General features: G+C 40.8%; 1 protein-coding gene across 1 annotated transcript in view; it reads left to right on the top strand.

The window, feature by feature from the left end:
• Nucleotides 1-20,575, top strand: part of cdc73 (cell division cycle 73, Paf1/RNA polymerase II complex component, homolog (S. cerevisiae)) — a 330,083-nt gene that overhangs the window by 186,340 nt on the left and 123,168 nt on the right. The window contains exons 12-13 of the mRNA XM_043699805.2: nucleotides 20,076-20,111; nucleotides 20,401-20,488. Of these exons, the coding sequence (XP_043555740.1) occupies nucleotides 20,076-20,111; nucleotides 20,401-20,488 (124 nt within the window). The remainder of the gene's footprint in view (nucleotides 1-20,075; nucleotides 20,112-20,400; nucleotides 20,489-20,575) is intronic.

The following is a 20,575-nucleotide window of genomic DNA, read 5'->3' as shown; positions in this document are numbered from 1 at the left end:
AAAAGGTTACATAGTCAGCAGAGTGCAATATTTTGATGTTTCTGATCCACACTTGATACCTCTATGCCCAGTAACTTTTAGAATAATTTCTCCATCTCTCTTTGTCGCCATAATTTCAAGGGATGCAGACTTAAATATTTATGGCTGACAACCGGTTTAGCCATTAATCATATTTAGTTGGACAAGTAAAAGCACTTTATAAGTCTTTTAGAACAAAATGACTCCGACAAATACAACAAGATCATGAATTTTGTTGCCACTAGGAGTGAATTCCCATTCAGCTCCCTTAGCTCCTTCTGTCTATTCCGTAACTTGCAGAAAAAAAAGTCATAGGTGGAATTTGAATTCACTAAAAATCTGAAGTTGAGTCTAATGATGACCACGAATCCATTGTCAATTACCGGAAAAAGCCATCTGGTTCACTGATGTCCTTTAGGGAAGGAAATTGCCATCCTTACCTGGTCTGGCCTACATGTGACTTCAGACCCACAGCAATGTGGTTGACTCTTAATTGTCCCCTGGGCAATTAGGGATAGGCAATAAATGTTGCCTAGCCAGCGACACCCTCCCTGAATACATTTAAAAAAATACACAAAATGCAATTTGACCCCAACATTACACATAAAGTTGAGCATGACATTGCCCCCCGTTTTTCAGTTAAATATTTCAGTTGTGTGGTTCAGGATTCAATTTCTCTCTCCCATCCGAACTAACTTAAAAGACTAATCAAATGCTACCTTTTATCTGAAAAGAGCTACAAATAAAGAAGCAACATTTGCCATAGCTGCACAATGTTATGGCTAAATTGTATTAGGAGTATTGTGCCCTTTTCTGGGTTACTCACCTCAGCAGACTACATTGACCTTGGCAGAGACATGGTGTGGGTTCATCAGGATGCTACCAAGTCTGAATAGGTTAAATTCTGTGGACACATTGAATAGGTGCATATTTCTCTGAATGTATAGTATTAACGAGTGATTTAACAAGAGGGTCTATAAAGAAACATAACTTTGAGCCAAACCATCAAGATGATGTCTGAAAGCTTTTTCACACACAGTACAGGAAATCTCCCAATCAAATGGTGTTCAAACCAAATCATTGAAAATTTCAAAGGTCTGATTCATAGGATTTCGTTAGTAAAGCATATGGAATGAATCCAATTAAATGAAATTAAAATATGGATTATCTGTAATCTAATTGCATGGCGGAACAGGCCTTTGAAGCTATATGGCCTGCTCTTCTTTTAAACAATATCACAGGAAGTGAGTGGCGCTTATCTTTGCATTTGTGAAATAATGTATGTTTCTCAAGCGTCTACATGCAGCACTATGGACTGTGGATGTACAGGTTTAAACACACAATCTGCATAGGATTTAAAACATCTGAAAGCTAGATGAGTTACTACAGTGGTTAATGGGAATTTAACAACCTCACTGCTGACCTATTTTTGTTCTTAATGTTACATCTAGTTTAAACGGTGTTGATGTTACTCTGAGAGCAAAAAAAATCTATTCCATTCTCTTGCCCATGAGTAGTGCATGGACCACAGACTTGGAAAAAAATAAGAATTGGCAAAAGATTTCTTGGTTATTTTTGAGATGAAATTATATCTTTCTTTAAATTAAACAGGGCCAGTTTTTTTTTATTTTGTGTTCAAAAATAACCTCCTCTAAATGCTATTGTCCAGATATTTCAACAACGTAATAACAGTTAGCATTTGGTGGTGGAATTCAGTTTATTAGGGCAAAAATTATATTGATTCTATGTTGAAACTGCAGTGTGTGATACCGTGAAGTGTATGTAACTGATGGTGTCTGTGAATATTTATTGTGTTGCTATGGAAATATTCTGAACAGAAGTTATGTAAGATTTTTGAAAAACAAACGTAAATCTTTGAAGACAAGCTGTCAGAGATTGCTTTTGTTCACCTTCTAACACCTCACTCCACATAGGTGTTAATGAACATCCAGATGTAGCGTGGTTCATCTCTGTGTGAAACTTCAAAATGTCTTTAATTGCCAAGTATGTGAAAAAGTCTTTCTTCTTGATTCCATTCCATTTTTGCTTTTCATTTCATTAATAGTGTAATTCCAGCAGACTCAGTTTTAGGAAACGATGCATTCTCATACAAAGAAGGACTTTTCGTGTGATTATTTATTTGTGTCAAAATGAGCTGCAAAGCTTTATGAACTGAATTTGAAGAAAGTCTTTTGAAACAGCACCATATGGGCCGAAATGAACTTAATGTTCTCATTTGTAAACATTTTAGTCTCTGATCATTTGTAAACAGATCATTATCCCAAAAAGTCGGATCCATCTTCCGCTGGTTCTTGTGCTCCATTCCTCTTACAATTTCTAATGTTACAGAAGTCTAAGTAAAATTTCAGATTATACTTTGTGAATAGTTTTAGTTTAATCCATCATCATCAGTGTAATTTTCAGTACAGCTGATTCAATTTTCTTGTTGCCTAGTTGGTACCCTGAACCTTATGCATGGAAAATATAGTGAGATATTTGTACTTGTGAAGTGTTGACGTGATTGAACACCATTGTACTTGAAAATAGCTAGATAGTTTTCAAAGGGAATTGTATTATAACAATGCTCATGGCTGTCTTTGTTGTACTTGTTGGGTCGTGCTCTACTTTCTTTATGAACATAGAGCTTCATCTTGTCATTTTTTATACAGCTCTCTGTTTCTAGATACTTAATGCATTTAATCATGTAGTTAGTCAGGATACATGTGGTAAAGTTTTCATTTCTTTTTAAGATTTTACTGGCCAAGCAATGATATATTTTTCTAAAGTTTTATGATGATGAAACATTTTCCAAAGCCAATTGTTGCAGATTGCAAAGGATTTAGGGATGCAATTAGCAGAATGATTTGCTGTAATCTTCCAAAAATACCTTGACTAAAGAGAGGTGCCAGAGGATTATTGAGTGTCAAAAGTGACATTCTTACTCAAGAAAGCTTATAAGGACCTTTTCAGTCTGGTAAATACAGACTGGTCACTTTAACGTCTGTGATGTTGTAGTTTCACCAACAACAATCATGAGAAAAAATAACAGGCACTTCGAGAGATTGAGGCAAAAGTGAGGACTGCAGATGCTGGAAATCAGAGTCTAGATTAGAGTGGTGCTGGAAAAGCACAGCAGCTCAGGCAGCATCAGAGGAGCAGGAAAATCGACGTTTCAGGCAAAAACCTGATGAAGGGCTTTTGCCCAAAACGTCGATTTTCCTGCCCATCGGTTGCTGCCTGACCTGCTGTTCTTTTCCGTCACCACTCTAATCTAGACTTCGAGAGATTTGATTTAATTAAGGGCAGAGAGCACAGATTGTAAACTGTAGAAATTTGGTGAAGTAAAGAAAAATATTGATGAAAGAACTGAAATTGTGCTGCTGATATGAATTTTAAGAAAACAGTTGACCAATGCTGATTTGAAAAAACAATGAGGCTCCTGGAACAGCAAATTCAGTTTCAGCTTGGATTAAAATAACAGAGATCAGCGAGTTGTGCTAAGTGCTTGTTTTTCATATTGAATGATGATAAACAGCAGTGTCCCCCCAATAACCCCAGGCTCAGTGTTAGGATCACTGCTTTTCTTGATATACATAATGACTTAAATACAGCATAAAATTTCATAATTTGCACATGATACCAAACTGAGATTGCAGCAAATAGTGAGGACAATATTGATTGATTACAACAGGAAAAAAGACGAACAGAATGGATAGACATGGCAAGTAGAATTGCATGCAGAATGTATAACTTGGGTTGTTTTAGCAGAATGGATATAGAGAGAGAGATTTAGTGGCGGTGCTCAAAAGAATGAAAGAACTTAGGAGTTCATGTGCATAGATCTTTGAAGTTGGCAAGGCATATTGACAGTAGTTAGCAAAGCAGTGTCTTGAGCTTCTTAAACAGAGGTACTGAAAACAAAAAAGCAAAGGTATACTGAATGCTTAAATTCTCTGTTTAGGCACACTTTGAGTCTTGCATTCAATTCTGATTTTTACACTTTTGGAAAGAAGCAAAACTCTTTGAGAGGGTGGGGAAAAGACTTAAGAAAATGAATTGGGAAATTAAATTCCAAGGTTTTGTTGGAGAAGCTGGCTTATTCCCCTTGGGATAAACTAAGTTGAAGGGAGATCTAATAGAGGCATACAAAATTATGATCAATGTTGGTAAAGCAAAGAAAAGTTATTGTCAGCTGATGGTACACAGACTTGGGGAGATGATTAATTGAAAGTATACAGCAAGATGAGGAAGGCACTTTTTTTTTTGCAGTGTGTGGCCTGGAATGTGTTGCCAATAATCATTGTGGAAGCAGAGGTGATCAATGTTTTAAAAGGAAATTAGATAGGTGCTTGAGAGATATAAACTTGCAAGTTAATAGGGTTAGAATGGATATATGAAATTGACTGCTGTATAAAACTTGATTAGTCCAGTGGGGTAGACAGTGGTGCAATGATAATGTCACTAAACTAACGATCCAGAATCTTAAGCTAATATTTGGTGTCATTGATTCGAACCTAACCATGGCAAACGGTGAATATTAAATTTAGTAAATTTATGCAATAAAAAGGTAACTTAAAAGTGACCATGTAACCATTGTCAATTTCTGCAAAAGTCCCATCAGCTTCATTAATGTCCTTTTTAGGGAATGAAATTTGCCGTCCTTAATTCGGCAAATGTGTAACTCCAGACCCCAGGCAATGTACTTGAATCTTAATTTCTGGGCAATTACAAATAGACAACAACTGCTGGCTGAGCCAACAATATCAAAATCTATGAATAACTAATAAATTTTAAAATAGCCTCCTTCTGTGATATCAAAACCTTATGACTGCTTGTTGGTGCCTCAATTGAATGGAGAAATGATATGATTTGAAACAACTTCTGTGATTGTTCGCTTTTAAATAGAAGTTCCAGTCACTGACAGAAGTGAAAAATTAGAACGAGATCACGAAGTTCTTCAGATAACTTCCAAGTGATTGATTCAACACATTATTATAGTGATACGCATGTCTTCCTTGCTTTGCATTAGTGATAATTAGCCATTAATATTCCAGGGTTCTACTATGTTGTCGAGCTGAGGTAATGACTAATAGGTTACAGATTTGATATCATTCACAATTGAAGCACCATAGCAATGTCAATTGAATGGCTGGTTCTGTTCAGGGCTCTGAAGACAGCAGTGGCACACTAATCAGTGTCTAATATATATGATCTGCAGTCTCCCTCACTCTCTAGTTTCTACCCATAATTAAGATCTACCGTTTATAGAAAGCTGGTGGTGTATTAGTAATTGCACTGGGTTAATAAACCAGTCAAATGGGTCATTTGCAGGGTGACAAGGTGTAACGAATGGTATGCCACAGGGATCAGTGCTGAGGCTTTTAGCATTTTACATTTTGTGTAAATGACTTGAATGAAGGGATCAAAGATATAGTTGCTAAATTTGCAAATGAAAGATAAGTAGGAAAGTAAGTTGTGAGGGGGATACAGAGGCCACAAGGGATATAAATAGTTTGTGTAGTCACAGATCTGGCAAATGGAACTTAATGTGGGAAATATGAATCTCTCCATTTTGGCAAGAAGAGTAAACGGAAGGCGTGTGATCAAAATGGTAAATGATCACAGAAATATGAGATGCAGAGTGATCTGGGTGCCTAGTGCATGAATCACTAATGTTTAGCATACAAGCACAGAAAGTCATTTAGGAAAGCTGTAGACTGCTGTTTATTGTGAGGAGGATTAAATTTAAAAAAAGAGAGGTGATACTTCAGTTATATAGAATACTGGTGCAACCACATCCGGGATACAGTGTACAGTATTGGCTTCCCTATTTAAGTAAAGATGTAAATACATTGAGATGTATGAGAAAGTTTACTTGACTAATACTTGGAAAGAGCAGATGTCTTTTGAGGTAAGGTTGGTTAGGCGAACCAGGCCTGTATCTTCTTGAGTTAAAAATAAGAGGTGACTTGATTAAAACATGCAAGCTTGTGAGGGGCCTTGTTAAGATTCACACAGGAAGGGTTTCCCTCTTGTGTAATAATTTAGAACTCGGGTCACAGATGAATTTTTTTTTCCCCCATGAGCCCTGAATCTTTGAAACGCTCTTCCTGAAAATGTGGTGGAAGCAGTGTTGTTGAATATTTTAAGGCAACGTTAAATAGATTCTTGATAAGCAAGGGTGTAGAGGTCAGGGGCTGAGTAGAAGTGTGGACCAGTTAGGTTAACCATCATCTTATTGAATGGTAGAGCAGGTTTAAGGGGCCATATAGTTTGTTCCTGACCCTAATTAGTATGTTTATATTTCTCTCTCAACCAACCTCTTAAAAATAGCTGTAAGGCATTATATTGGTGCTACGATTTGAAAGTTGCGATGCACTTGCAGTTTGCACTTTGGGGTGGCACAATGGCTCAGTGGTTAGCACTGCTACCTCACAGCACCAGGGACCCAGGTTCGATTGCAGCCTCGAGTGACTGTCAGTGTGAACTTTGCACATTCTCCCCATGTCTGCATGGATTTCCTCCGGGTGCTCCGGTTTCCACCTACAATCCAAACATGTGCATATTAGGTGAATTGGCCAAGTTAAGTTGCCTATAGTGTTCAGGGATGTATAGGTTAGGTACATTTGTCATGGGTAAAAGTAGAGTTAAATAGATTCTTGATAAGCAAGGGTGTAAAGGGCAGGGGCTGAGTAGGAACGTGGACCAGTTAGGTTAACCATTATCTTATTGAATGGTGGAGCAGGTTTAAGGGGCCATGTGGTTTACTCCTGACCCTAATTAAATATTAATATTCCAGGGTTCTACTGCTTTGTCAAGCTGAGGTAATAAACCTTCTGTAAAAATACCATCCCTTATTCCCAATTCTTCTGCCTCCACCGCATCTGTTCCCAGGATGACCAATTCCACCTTAAACCTCAGATGGCCTCCTTCTTCCAAGATCGCAATTTCCCTTCCTATGTGATTATTGCTGCCCTCCAGTGCATCTCCTCCACTTCCCGGACCATCACCCTTGAACCCCACCCCTCACAACGCAACAAGGACAGAACCCCCCGGTCCTCACTTTCCATCCCATCAGCCTCCCCCACTTCTGCTACCTCCAAACAGACCCCACCACCAGAGATATATTTCCCTCACCATCCCTATCACTGTTCTGGAGAGACCATTTGCTCCGTTACTTCCTCGTCCGGTCCATGGCCCCCACCACTCCTGGCACCTTTCCCTGATACCGCAGGATGTGCAAAACCTGCGCCCTCATGACTCCCCTCAGCTCCGTCCAAGGCCCCAAAGAATCCTTCCACATCTGACAGAAATTTACCTGTACCTCTACCAATGACATCTACTGTATCTGTTGCACCCAATGTGGCCTCCTTTGCATTGAGGAGACAGAACAACGTTTTGCGGATCATTTCAGGGAACATCTCTGGAACATATGCACCAACCTCACTGCCCCGTAACTGAACACTTCAACTTCCCCTCCCACTCCGTCAAGAACATGCAGGTCCTGGGCAGCTTTCACTGCCAAACTGTTACCCACCTGACACCTGGAGGAAGAACGCCTCTTTTTCTGCCTTGGGATCCTGCAACCACACAGGATAAATGTAGATTTCAGCAATTTCCTCATTCTCTCCCCCCCCCCCCCCCCCCCCATTCTCCCAGTCCCAAGCCTTCAACTTGGCACCACACTCCTGATCTGTCCATCACCTTTCGCATCTATCCGCTCCACCACCCCCGACTATCATCTTTTTCTCCCTCACCTTCATCCACCTATCGCTTTCTCAACTACCTTCCCCCCCCCCCCCCCCCACCCACCCATTTATCTCTCCCCCGGCCCACAAGCCTCATTCCTGATAATAGACAATAGGTGCAGGAGTAGGCCATTCTGCCCTTCGAGCCTGCACCACCATTCAATATGATCATGGCTGATCATCCTTAATTAGTATCCTGTTCCTGTCTTATCTCCATAACCCTTGATTCCACTATCCTTGAGAGCTCTATCCAACTCTTTCTTCAATTAATCCAGAGACTGGGTCTCCACTGCCTTCTGGGGCAGAGCATTCCACACAGCCACCCCTCTCTGGGTGAAGAAGTTTCTCCTCATCTCTGTCCTAAATGGTCTATCCCGTATTTTTAAGCTGTGTCCTCTGGTTCGGCACTCACCTATCAGCGGAAACATGTTTCCTGCCTCCAGATTTCCAATCCTTTAATAATCTTATATGTCTCCATCAGATCCCCTCTCAGTCTTCTAAATTCAAGGGTATACAAGCCCAGTCGCTCCAGTCTTTCAGCGTAAGGTAGTCCCGCCATTCCAGGAATTGACCTCGTGAACATACGCTGCACTCCCTCAATAGCCAGAATGTCTTTCCTCAAATTTGGAGACCAGAACTGCACACAATACTCCAGGTGTGGTCTCACCATGGCCCTGTACAGCTGCAGAAGAACCTCTTTGCTTCTATACTTAATTCCTCTTGTTATGAAGGCCAGCATGCTATCAGCCTTCTTCACTACCTGCTGTACCTGCGTGCTTACCTTCATTAACTGGTGTACAAGAACACCCAGATCTCTTTGTACTGCCCCTTTACCTAAATTGATTCCATTTAGGTAGTAATCTGCCTTCCTGTTCTTGCCACCAAAGTGGATAACCATACATTTATCCACATTAAACTGCATCTGCCATGCATCTGACCACTCACCTAACCTGTCCAGGTCACCCTGTAATCTCCTAACATCCTCCTTGCATTTCACCGTGCTACCCAGCTTAGTATCATCAGCAAATTTGCTAATGTTATTACTAATACCATCTTCTATATCATTAATATATATTGTAAAAAGCTGTGGTCCCAGCACTGATCCCTGCAGTACCCCACTGGTCACTGCCTGCCATTCCAGAATGGAGCCGTTTATCACTCGTCTTTGTTTCCTGTCAGCCAACAACTTTCAATCCAAGTTAGTACTTTGCCACCAATACCATGCACCCTAATTTTGCTCACTAACCTCCTATGTGGGACTTTATGAAAAGCTTTCTGAAAGTCCAGGTACACTACATCTACTGGATCTCCCTCATCCACCTTCAGAGTTATACCCTCAAAAAATTCCAGAAGAATAGTCAAGCATGATTTCCCCTTCATAAATCCATGCTGACTCTGACCTATCCTGTTACTACTATCCAGATGTGTCATAATTTCATCCTTTATAATAGACTCCAGCATCTTTCCCACCACTGAGGTCAGACTAACCGGTCTCTCTCCTACCTTTCTTAAAAAGTGGTACAACATTAGCCACCCTCCAATCCGCAAGAACTGATCCCGAATCTATTGAACTCTGGAAAATAATCACCAACGCATCCACGATTTCTCGAGCCACCTCCTTCAGTACCCTGGGATGTAGACCATCAGGCCCCGGTGACTTATCAACCTTCAAACCTAACAGTCTGTCCAACACCAATTCCTGGTAAATATAAATTCCCTTAAGTTCAGGTCCTTCAGCCACTGTTACCTCAGGGAGATTGCTTCTGTCTTCCCCTGTGAACACAGATCTGAAGTACCAATTCAATTCTTCTGCCATTTCTTTGTTCCCCGTAATATATTCCCCTGTTTCTGTCTTCAAGGGCCCAATTTTAGTCTTAACCATTTTTTTGCCTTTCACATACCTAAAAAAGCTTTTACTATCCTCCTTTATATTTTTGGCTAGTTTACCTTCATACCTCATTTTTTCTCTGCGTATTTCCTTCTTAGTAATCCTCTGTTGTTCTTTAAAAGCTTCCCAGTCCTCCATTTTCCCACTTATCTTTGCTATGTCATACTTTTTCTCTTTTAACTTTATATGTTTCTTAACTTCCCTCATCAGCCACGACCACCCATGCCTCCTCCTAGGATCTATCTTCCTTTTTGGAATGAACTGATCCTGCATCTTCTGCATTATACACAGAAATATCCCTGATGAAAGGCTTATGCCCGAAACATCGATCTCCTGCTCCTTGGATTATGCCTGTCCTGCTGTGCTTTTTCAGCACCCCACACTCTACTTTTTCCTAGTAAAAGTAGTGTAACAGGGTAGGAGAATAAGTTTGAGTGGGATACTCTTCGGAGGGTAGGTATGGACTTATTGAGCGAAAGGGCCTGTTTCCACACTGTAGGGATTCTATAATTCCATCTCGCCCGAGCAATTAAACAACAATTGCAAAGGGATATGGTATGTTAGCCATTCTTATAAGAAGATTTGAGTATCGGAGTAGCGATTTCTTGCTACAGTTATGAAGAGTCTTGATGAGACCACATTTTGAGTCTTATGTACAGTTTTAATCTCTTTACCTAGGGTAGGATGACCTGCACATCTTTTGGAATGTGGGAGGAAACCGGAGCACCTAGAGGAAACCCATGCCGACACGGGGAAAATGTGCAAATTCCACACAGTTGCCCAAGGCCGGAATAGAACCTGGGTCCCTGGCACTATGAGGCAGCAGTGCTTGCCACTGAGCCACCGTGCTGCCCTTTTATTTCTCTAATGGAGGGATTGTTCTATGAGGAAAATTAAATCTATTTTCTCTTTTCGAGTTTTAATAATGAGTAATGATCTCATTGAAAGATAAAAAATTATTACAGGGATCAATAAGGTAGTTTCAGGAATGGTCCTGCGTGATCTAGAGCAATGGAACAGTCTCCAAATGACTAGTAAGCCATTTAAAACTGATATGAGGAGCAATCACAAAAGGTGATCAATTTTGGAATTCTCTGCCTCACGGGGTAGAAAGATTCAGTTATTGAGAATGTTCAAGACTGAGATTGATCGATTTTTCTACATATTAAGAACATCAAAGCAGACAGGAATAGTGCAGGAGAAGTGAAATAGAAAATCAGCCATAACCTCATTAAACAGCAGAGCAGGCTCAAAGAACTGAATTCTCTGCTTCTACCTCTTATGCTTCCTTTGTGGTTGGGTGCACTGAGTCAGTTCTGAAGAATCCTCCTTTGGAAAATCACTCAAAAATCAGAAGATATGCATGTGTCGGAATTGGGATTTTTGATCCTGATCGGAAGATCAGTTATCTAGAGACTAAACAGAAACCACACTTGAAAGCTTCTGAAGTACCAACTAGTGTGAAAGCAAAGGCTTTTGGAACACTTTGTTCTTCGCAATATTGATAAATTTGTTTCATGTAGAGTTTGGACATTCATTCCTTTGGGAAACACAGTGAAGAGCATATAATCTGCTATTGTGTTTTCAGTATGCCAGAATGCTGCACTATTGACTACTTAGAATGACCTGCAAATATTTCTCTCAAAGTCCTTTTGCGAGGAATTTTTCTATCAGCATTATTGTCAAGGCATGTTCCTTGTGCTTTGGTTTACCTGAAACATCCTCATCATTTCGGTAATGGGGCGACTAGAACTGTACACAGTATTCCAAATGTGGTCAAACCAAAGTCCTATATAACTGTAACATGACCTGCCAACTCTTGTACTCAATACCCTGTCCAATGAAGAAAAGCATGCTGTATGCCTTCTTGACCACCCTATCACCTTCAGGGTACAATGGATCTGAGCACCCAGATCTCTCTGTACATCAATTTTCCCCAGGGCTTTTTCATTCACTAAATAGTTTGCTCTTGAATTGGAGCTTCCAAAATGCATCACCTCGTATTTGCCTGGATTGAACCCCGTCTGCCATTTCTCTGCCCAACTCTCCAATCTATCTGTGTACCCTGCCTGTGATCTTTACTATCTGCTACTCCATCAGTCTTGGCGTCATCTGCAAACTTGCTAATCAGATCACCTAAACTTTCCTCCAGATCATTTATGTACCCAACACGGATCTCTGTGGAACACCACTGGTCACGGTTCGCCATTTTCAGAAACTCCCTTCCACTACTACTCTCTGTCTCCTGCTGCTGGCCAGTTCTCTATCCATCTAGCTAGTACACCCAGGACCCAATGCCACTTTCCTTTCTCCATCAGCCTACCATGGGGAACCTTATCAAACACCTTACTGAAGTGAGTTTTGAGAAGATTTGTAGCTCAGGTTGAGATTCTGGATGTAGGTTGTTTGCTGAGCTGGAAGGTTCATTTCCAGGCGTTTCATTACCATACTAGGTAACATCTTCAGTGGGCTTCAATTACCTGGACCTTTATGTATTCTTTCTTATTCCTCTTAGCTAGCCTCACAATTTCACCAGTCACTCATGGTTCGCTAATCTTGCCATTTCTATCCCTCATTTTCACAGGGACATGTCCTGCCTGCACTCTAGTCAACCTCTTTTTAAAAGCCTCCCACATGTCAAATGTGGATTTACCCTCAAATAGCTGCCCCCAATCCATATTCCCTAACTCCTGTCAAATGTTGCTGCAGTTGGCCTTCACGTAGTTGGCCTTCCTGAAGAAGGGCTTATGCCCGAAACGTCGATTCTCCTGTTCCCTGGATGCTGCCTGACCTGCTGCGCTTTTCCAGCAACACATTTCCAGCTCTGATCTCCAGCATCTGCAGACCTCACTTTCTCCTTCACATAGCTTAGCACTCTTCCTTGAGGACCACTCTCGTCTTTATCCATGAGTATTATAAAACTTACGGAATTGTTATCACTATTCCCAAAGTGATCCCCTATTGATTACCACCTGGCTGGGCTCATTTCCCAACACCAGGTCCAGTATGGCCCCTTTCCGAGTTGGACTATTACATACTGCTCTATAAAACCCTCCTGGATACTCCTTACAAATTCTGCTCCATCTCGCCTTCTAACACTAAGTGATTCCCAGTCAGTCTTGGGAAAATTAAAATCTCCTTGCACTACCACCCCGTTGTTCCAACATTTTTCTATAATCTGTTTACACATTTGTATCTCTATCTCACGCTTGCTGTTGGGAGGCCTGTAATACAACCCCAGCATTATTATCGCACCCTTCCTGTTTCTGAGCTCTGCCAATATTGCCTTGTTGCTCGAGTCCTCCATAGTGCTCTCCTTCACATTGTATAATCATCAACCAACATCTCTACTGCTGACCTTATGCTTCAGGGAAGGTCATTGACAAAGCAGCTGAAGATGGTTGGGCCTAGGACACTACCCTGAGGAACTCCTGCAGAGTTGCCTTGGAGCTGAGTTGGCTGACCTCCAACAAGTATAACTATCTTCCTATGTGCAAGGTATGACTCCAACCATCGGAGCGTTTGTCCATGATTCGATTATTCAAGTTTTGCTAGGGCTCCTGGATTCCATGCTCCACTGAATGTGGTCTTGATGTCACAGACTATCACCTTTACCTTCCCTTCTTGCATTTGTGGATTTTGCCCATGTTTAAACAAAGGCTATAACGAGATCAGGAGCTGAGTGGCCTTGATGGAACCCAAACTGGTTATCTGTGAGTAGATTGTTGCTATGTTGGTGCTGCTCGATAGCGCTGTTTATGATGCCTTCCATCACTTTACTGATGATCAAGAGTATACTGATCGAACAGTAATTGGCTTGATTGGATTTGTCCTGCCTTTTTTGTAAAGGACATACCTAGGCAAATTTCCACATTATTGGGTAGAGATGTTAGAGCAGCTTCATTGAGAGCGGCAAGTTCTGGAGCACAAATCTTTAGTACTATTGCCAGAATGTTGTCATGGCCCATAGCCTTTGCAGTATCCAGCATCTCTGAACATGTGGAATCAATTGAAATGGCTGAAGTATCTCTGTTGGTGACTACTGGAAGAAACCAAGATGGATCATTCACATGGTACTTCTGGCTGTAAATTGCTTAATGACATAGTCTTGACAGCCCTCTGCAGTAAAGAATTCGACAGGTTCACTACCCCTTGGGGTAAAGAATTCCTTCTTATCTCCATCTTAAATGGGAAGCCCATTACTCTGCGATTATACCCTCTGATCCTCGACTTTTGTACAAGGGGAAGCACCTTCCCCAAGTTTTCCCTGTCAAACCCCCTAAGAATCTTATGTTTCAGTATGTTCTGTCATTCTTCTAAACTGAAGAGTACAAACCCAAACTACTTAACCTCTCCTGTTAAGAAAATCCCTCTAAACCCAGAATCAACCTGGTGAACCTTCTCTGGATTGCCTCCAATATCTGTATATCTGACCTTTGATAAGGGGACCAAAACTATTCACAATATTCCAGCTGCGTTGTATAGTTTGAATGAGACCCCCACCCCCAATTTATACTTCATTCTCTTTGAAATGTAGTCAACATTCTAATTGCCTTCCTTATTACTTGGATGTTGCTTGAATCTTTTGATTCCCTTTTATCTACCATTCTTGTTACCTCCACAAAGGACTGGAATAAATTTGTAAAACATGATTTCCCCTCCATGATGATTGGTTATATTATGTATTTCTAACTTCATTGCTATTACGTCCCTTATCATAGACTGTTATGATTTTCCTAGGAGAAAGTGAGGACTGCAGATGCTGGAGATCAGAGCTGAAAAATGTGTTGCTGGAAAAGCGTAGCAGGTCAGGCAGCATCCAAGGAGCAGGAGAATCGACGTTTCGGGCATCAGCCCCCCACCAACCCAACCTCCACTCCCAGCACCTTCCCCTGCAACCGCAAGAAATGCAAAACCTGCACCCACACCTCCTCTCTCACTTCCCTCGAAGGCCCCAAGGGATCTGTCACAAATTCACCTGCACCTCCACACACCTCATTTACTGCATCCGCTGCACCCGATGTGGCCTCCTCTACACTGGGGATACAGGCCGCCTACTTGCAGAACGTTTCAGAGAACACCTCTGGGATACCCGGACCAACCAACCTAACCGCCCCGTGGCTGAACACTTTAACTCCCCCTCCCACTCCGCCACGGACATGCAGGTCCTTGGCCGCCTCCATCGCCAGACCATGGAAACACGACGTCTGGAGGAAGAGTGCCTCCTCTTCCGCCTAGGAATCCTCCAACCACAAGGGATGAATGCAGATTTCTCCAGCTTCCTCATTTCCCCTCCCCCCACCTTATCTCAGTCCCAACCCTCGGACTCAGCACCGCCGCCTTGACCTGCAATCTTCTTCCCGATCTCTCTGCCCCCACCCCCTCTCCAGCCTATTACCCTCACCTTAACCTTCTTCCACCTATTGCATTCCCAACACCCCTCCCCTAAGTCCCTCCTTCCTACCTTTTATCTTAGCCTGATGGGACACCTTCCTCATTCCTGAAGAAGAGCTTTTGCCCGAAACGTCGATTCTCCTGCTCCTTGGATGCTGGCTGACCTGCTGTGCTTTTCCAGCAACACATTTTTCAGCTCTGTTATGATTTTCCTAACAGCAGATATCAAGCTAATTGGCCAGTAGTTACCTTTTTTTTGTCTCCTTTGCTTTTGAATAAGGCAGTCTTCTGGGACATTTCTAGAACCTAAGTATTCTTTGCCGATGAGTAGCAGTGCATTTACTTTCTCTGCAGCTACTTTCTTTAATATCCTCGGAGGCAACCCATTGGGTCCAGGGGACTTATCAGCCAATAGCCGCATTACTTCCCTTAGAACATTTTCTCTAGGGATAGTTTTTGTATTTATTGCTTTAGCCCCTTGATTATTTCATATTTCTGGAATGCTAGTATTGTCCTCTACCAAGAAAACTGATGCAAAGTATCCGTTATGTCATTGCCTGTTCTCGTCGTATGTAATTACTCTTCATTTAGTGCAGTTGTTCCCAAACCTTCTTTCCCTCACTCAATCTGAATGCTGTATTCTACATTTGTTATGTTCTGTAGTGTATCTTTTAATCTGAGATCATTTACTAAATCTACCTCATGACACATTATCAAATCCAAAATAACCTGACCCCTGGTTGGATCCATGACATATTGTTCTAGGAAGCTATCCTGAGCACATGCTGCCAGTTTGGTTTTTCCAATCGACATGAGGATTAGAGTCACCGATGATTAATTTTTTTTACATGCCTTCACTATCTCCTAATTTATTCATTCCTATAGCCTCCTATTATGCGCTCCATAGACGACTACCACCAGTGTTGTTTTCCCTTTTGGTCTTACCTCCACCCATATGGATTCTATATCACCCAAGCCAAGATAATTTCTTGCTTATATACTTATTCCACCTCTCCCTAACAAAGCTACCCTACAAATAGGGGAGGTGATAGCCCAGTGGTATTATCGCTGGACTGTTAAATTGGAGACCCAGGTAGTGTTTTGGGTACCCAGGTTCAAATCACACCATAGCAGATGATGGAATTTGAATTCAATAAAAATCTGGAATTACGAGTCTTATGAGAATTATGAATCTGTTGTCACTTGTCAGAAAAACCCATCTGGTTTACTAAAGTTAGGGAAGGAAACAGCCATCCAATAAAGTGTTTGAGTCTTAACAGCCCTTTGGGCAATTAGAAGTGGGAAATAAATGCTGACCTAGCCAGCGACACAGACATCCTGTGAATGAATTTTTTAAAAGCCCTTCCTCTGTCCTAACAAAAGGTTGCATTCCCCAATATGCCCTTGTTTTGATCTCCTGTCACCTAACCACCATAATGGCTACAAGATCACACCCATTAACCTCTATTTGTGCCATTAATGCATTTGTTTTCTGAAAAATATGTGCATTTAAATAAAGATTCATTAATTTTGCATTCACTTGTTCCCCATTTTTCCTATTAGCTCTGTTTTGTCCTGCCTTATTCTGCCCCACTCTGGGTATTATTGTCAAAATAGTTGCCCTGCAGTGCCACCATATCCTTTACTTTCCAAGTGCGTATGTTTCTGCATGCTGAAGCCTCCTTCACACCCTTCTAATTAGTTCAAAGCCCTCTCTTCAGCCCTAGTTATTCAATTTAAGCATGGTTCAAGTGAAGCCTGTGTGACTGGAACAGCTCCCTTCCACCACAGTAATCAAGTCCATACTGAAAACAAAATGAATTTGAAACAGGCCAGCAACAAGAAGGAAAACCTCTTTTGAGGTCATCCTGCCACATATGAATGGTACGTTTTTATTGATTTATTATTGTCACATGTATCTATGGAGTCATACAGCGTGGAAACAGATCCTTCAGTCCAACTAGTCCAAGCCAAACATAATCCCAAACTAAACTAGTCCCACCTGCCTGCTCCTGGTCCATAAAGCTCCAAACCTTGCCTATTCCTTTACCTATACAGACGTCTTTTAAATGTTGTAATTGTACCCACATCCACCACTTCTTCAGGAAGTTCATCTCACACTCAAACCAACCTCTGTGTAAAAAATCTGCCCTCATCTCTTTTTTTTAAATCTCTCTTCTCTCATCTTAAAAATTCATCCCCCAACCGAGGGAAAAGACAGCTACCATCAACTTTATCTGTGTCTCTCATTATTTTGTAAACTTCCGGGAGGTTGCCCCTCAACTTCCTACGCTCCAGAGAAAAATGTCCGAGCCTTTCTTTATAACTCAAACTTGCCATGCTCGGCAACATTCTGTGACCAGGACCATGGTTGACCTGACTATAGAGCTGCTGAAGAAGTGGTTTCACAACTTTTAGGAGGAGCTGTGATGAAATAAGTACAGTGAAATGTTTTTTTTTTGTTTTTGCATGCAGTACAGGCAGATAGTACAAGCCCAGCATGCTATTGTAAAAGACAAGGTGAAAACATTTGCCACCATTTTCAGCCCAGCTGCATTCCCTCTAGGCTATGTGAGTGCAGCCACTCCAATGGCATTCGCTTCTGGATTACAGCGCTGATCTCGGAAATTGCTGCCATTAACAAGTCTTGGAGGCCAGCACAGCTGATAAGAAAATTAGAGGGAATGCTGGTGCCTAGTGGATGAACTATCTCAGCCTCTTCCTGAGATCTCCAGTACCATAATTGTTAATCTTCACCCAACTAGATTCACTCCACATGATAACAAGAAACAGCTGAAGGCACTGGATGTTGTAAATGTGATGAGCACTGGCAGTGTTCCAGTGACAGTAATGAAGGCTTGTGCTCCAGAACTAGATGAAGGTCTAACCCAAGCTGTTCCAATGCATCTGTGACACTAGCATCTATCTGACAATGTGAAAGATTGCCCAGTCCTATGCTGGTCAATATCAAGATTCAGGCTGTTAGTAATAACTGAACTAGAACAACTTTGTTAATATTGTGCTTGGAAGGGCAGATCAGAGACTAGGAATTCTGCATTGAGTAATCCATCTCCTGTCTTCCAGTGCTGTCGACCCTCTATGTTGCACAAGTCAGAATGCAATAGAACATTTCCATTTGCCTGGAGGAGTACAGGTCCAATAGTATTCAAGAAACCTGACACAATCCATGTCAACGCACCCTGTCTGGTATCTCATTTCACTACCAATGTACAATGGTAATGGTGTATACTGCCTACAAGATTCATTGCAGCAACTGATTCAGGTCTCTTGTCAACACCTTCCAAAATCATGAGTGGTACCACCTAGAAGGAAAAGGACATAAAGATGAATGGGAGCCACAGCAGCTGCAAGTTTCCCTTCAAGCTGCACACCGCCTAGACTTAGAACTTTAATGTCATGGGATGAAAATCCTTGCACTATTGAACAGCACCCGAGAGTGTTACCTTGCCAACTGCACTGCAGTAATTCATGAAGGCTTTTCAGTATGGTCAATAAATGCTAGCCTAACCAGTGATATCCATGTCCTGTGAATGTATAAAAAGGAATTGGAATGATTAAATATTTAAAGATTGTATTGTATGCAAACTTGAAAGTATAGTGCGAGAAGCAACAAAATTGTCTGTTTGAAAATTGGCAAGGGCTCAGCTACTGAACGTAGTAGCTCAATAAGAAAGAAAACAATCAAATGCAGGGCAAGAAATGTCTGTCTTTAGTTGCCAGTTGAAAGCGGATGTTTTGATAAATTAGCCAGAAGAAACCACGCTTTCCTGATGTTTTGAACATTTTTCTTTGCTCAATTAGCAGCAATGTTGCATACTACCGTAATCATACTTTGACTTTGAGCTGTTGTTTGTGATTTTTTTCCATTTTGATTGATAACCTGTTTGACAGTTATAGAACGCTATATTAACTCATCCAGAATTTCCTTACAAACCTAAAACATATGGCTGGAGACCCCATCTGTTTTATTTTCTGGCTTAAGCCTTTATTTTAACTGGCATACTTCCAACTTGGGTTTTTCTCTTCAGATGAAATCATTGATTAATTTCTAAGTTTCACCACCTGAGACACACATGGCACATTTCTAGAACCACGATTGAACTATATTAGATCAAGTTTCACAGTGCCTGGTGTCACTTGAGTGATTAAATACCCACAGTAAGATTTATTCCAAGAATTATTTGGTAAAATAATGGAGAAAAGGTTGTTCTATTCTCTAACTCTTTTCTAGCGATATTCCATAGGAAATAATTGTTTTCTGGCATTTTGGTTCTGGGATTCTGAATTAATTTTCAGTTTTGAAAAACTCCTCCATTAATTACTAAGAACTTATTTCATGAATCCTTTCTCTACTTATTTAAAAATCCCAATTCTTCAACATGTGTAATCCCTGAACATACCAGTCGATAAAATTCTTATAGCATGTATGGGCTTTGTATTCAGGATCGTTTAGTGAGATTCACTCAGTTACTAACACTGGTGATTATTTGATGTTTTAAACTGCTGTTCTGATATGCATTTGTTGAAAGTCTTTTCCCGACTTGGAAATGATAAGTAAACTTCTTGCAGTAGTGTCTCACTTAAAAATTTATCTTGTTCATGTTCCATTTCTACAACATTTGTTAAGCATTTTGTTATATATTCTAATGAAAAATAATAAATAAAAATCTTTTAAGTTCTGTTGTAAATAGGTGTAATCGTGAAAAAATGTGTTCCTGATTCTGCTCATGAAATATTGAATTAAGTAAAGAAATGAATACTTTTCTGAGAAATCTGGCTGATCCTTTGAGATCAGTGCTCAACAAGTCAAAGGTGAGAATGCACATTACAAGTTATAGGTCAAGTTTTTATCAGGAAGCAATTAGGTGGGGAGAAGAAGGATGATGTTGAATTTGCTGGAGGTGAAACCATAATTGGATCTGTTGTTAGTATATTTTCTGTCTCACTGCTTTTATCGGAATATTGTAATTTTTCCCTATTTTAAATATGTTTTTCTCTACCAACAGTGTCGCAGGCAAGGCCACCACCGAATCAAAAGAAGGGTAAGAATGATGATTCAGCACTTAATATTTAAGTATTGGATTCTAGGCAAATTGACACTTCCATACCATAAAATATTTCAGTCAAGTTTTACTAAACATCATTATTCCCAAAATGATCTTGGTGCTCTAGCATTGTAAATAAATAATTGGTCGAGATATTTGCATTTATAACCTGCATACATGAGGGTTAAATTAATTATGGCATTTCTTGTGTTCTAAAAATGTTATTGTTTTTAGACCAACTTTTTAAAGTAATAGAAAGCTTCAAAGACTTGTCTCTTGCTTGCAGGTTCTCGAACTCCTATCATTATTATTCCAGCAGCTACCACTTCTTTAATTACCATGTTGAATGCAAAAGATCTGTTGCAGGATTTGAAGTAAGTAGTTGAATTAGTTGTATACCTGGGAAATAAGTTGTTTCCCTGAGAAAATGTTCCACATTGGTTTGAAATAAATTCAGGCAG

This window comes from Chiloscyllium plagiosum, unplaced genomic scaffold (assembly GCF_037043375.1).
Source record: "Chiloscyllium plagiosum isolate Xiang-an unplaced genomic scaffold, Cpla_swu_hap1 HiC_scaffold_9, whole genome shotgun sequence".
Taxonomy (NCBI): Eukaryota; Metazoa; Chordata; class Chondrichthyes; order Orectolobiformes; family Hemiscylliidae; genus Chiloscyllium; species Chiloscyllium plagiosum.
This window is presented reverse-complemented; position numbering and strand designations above follow the sequence as displayed.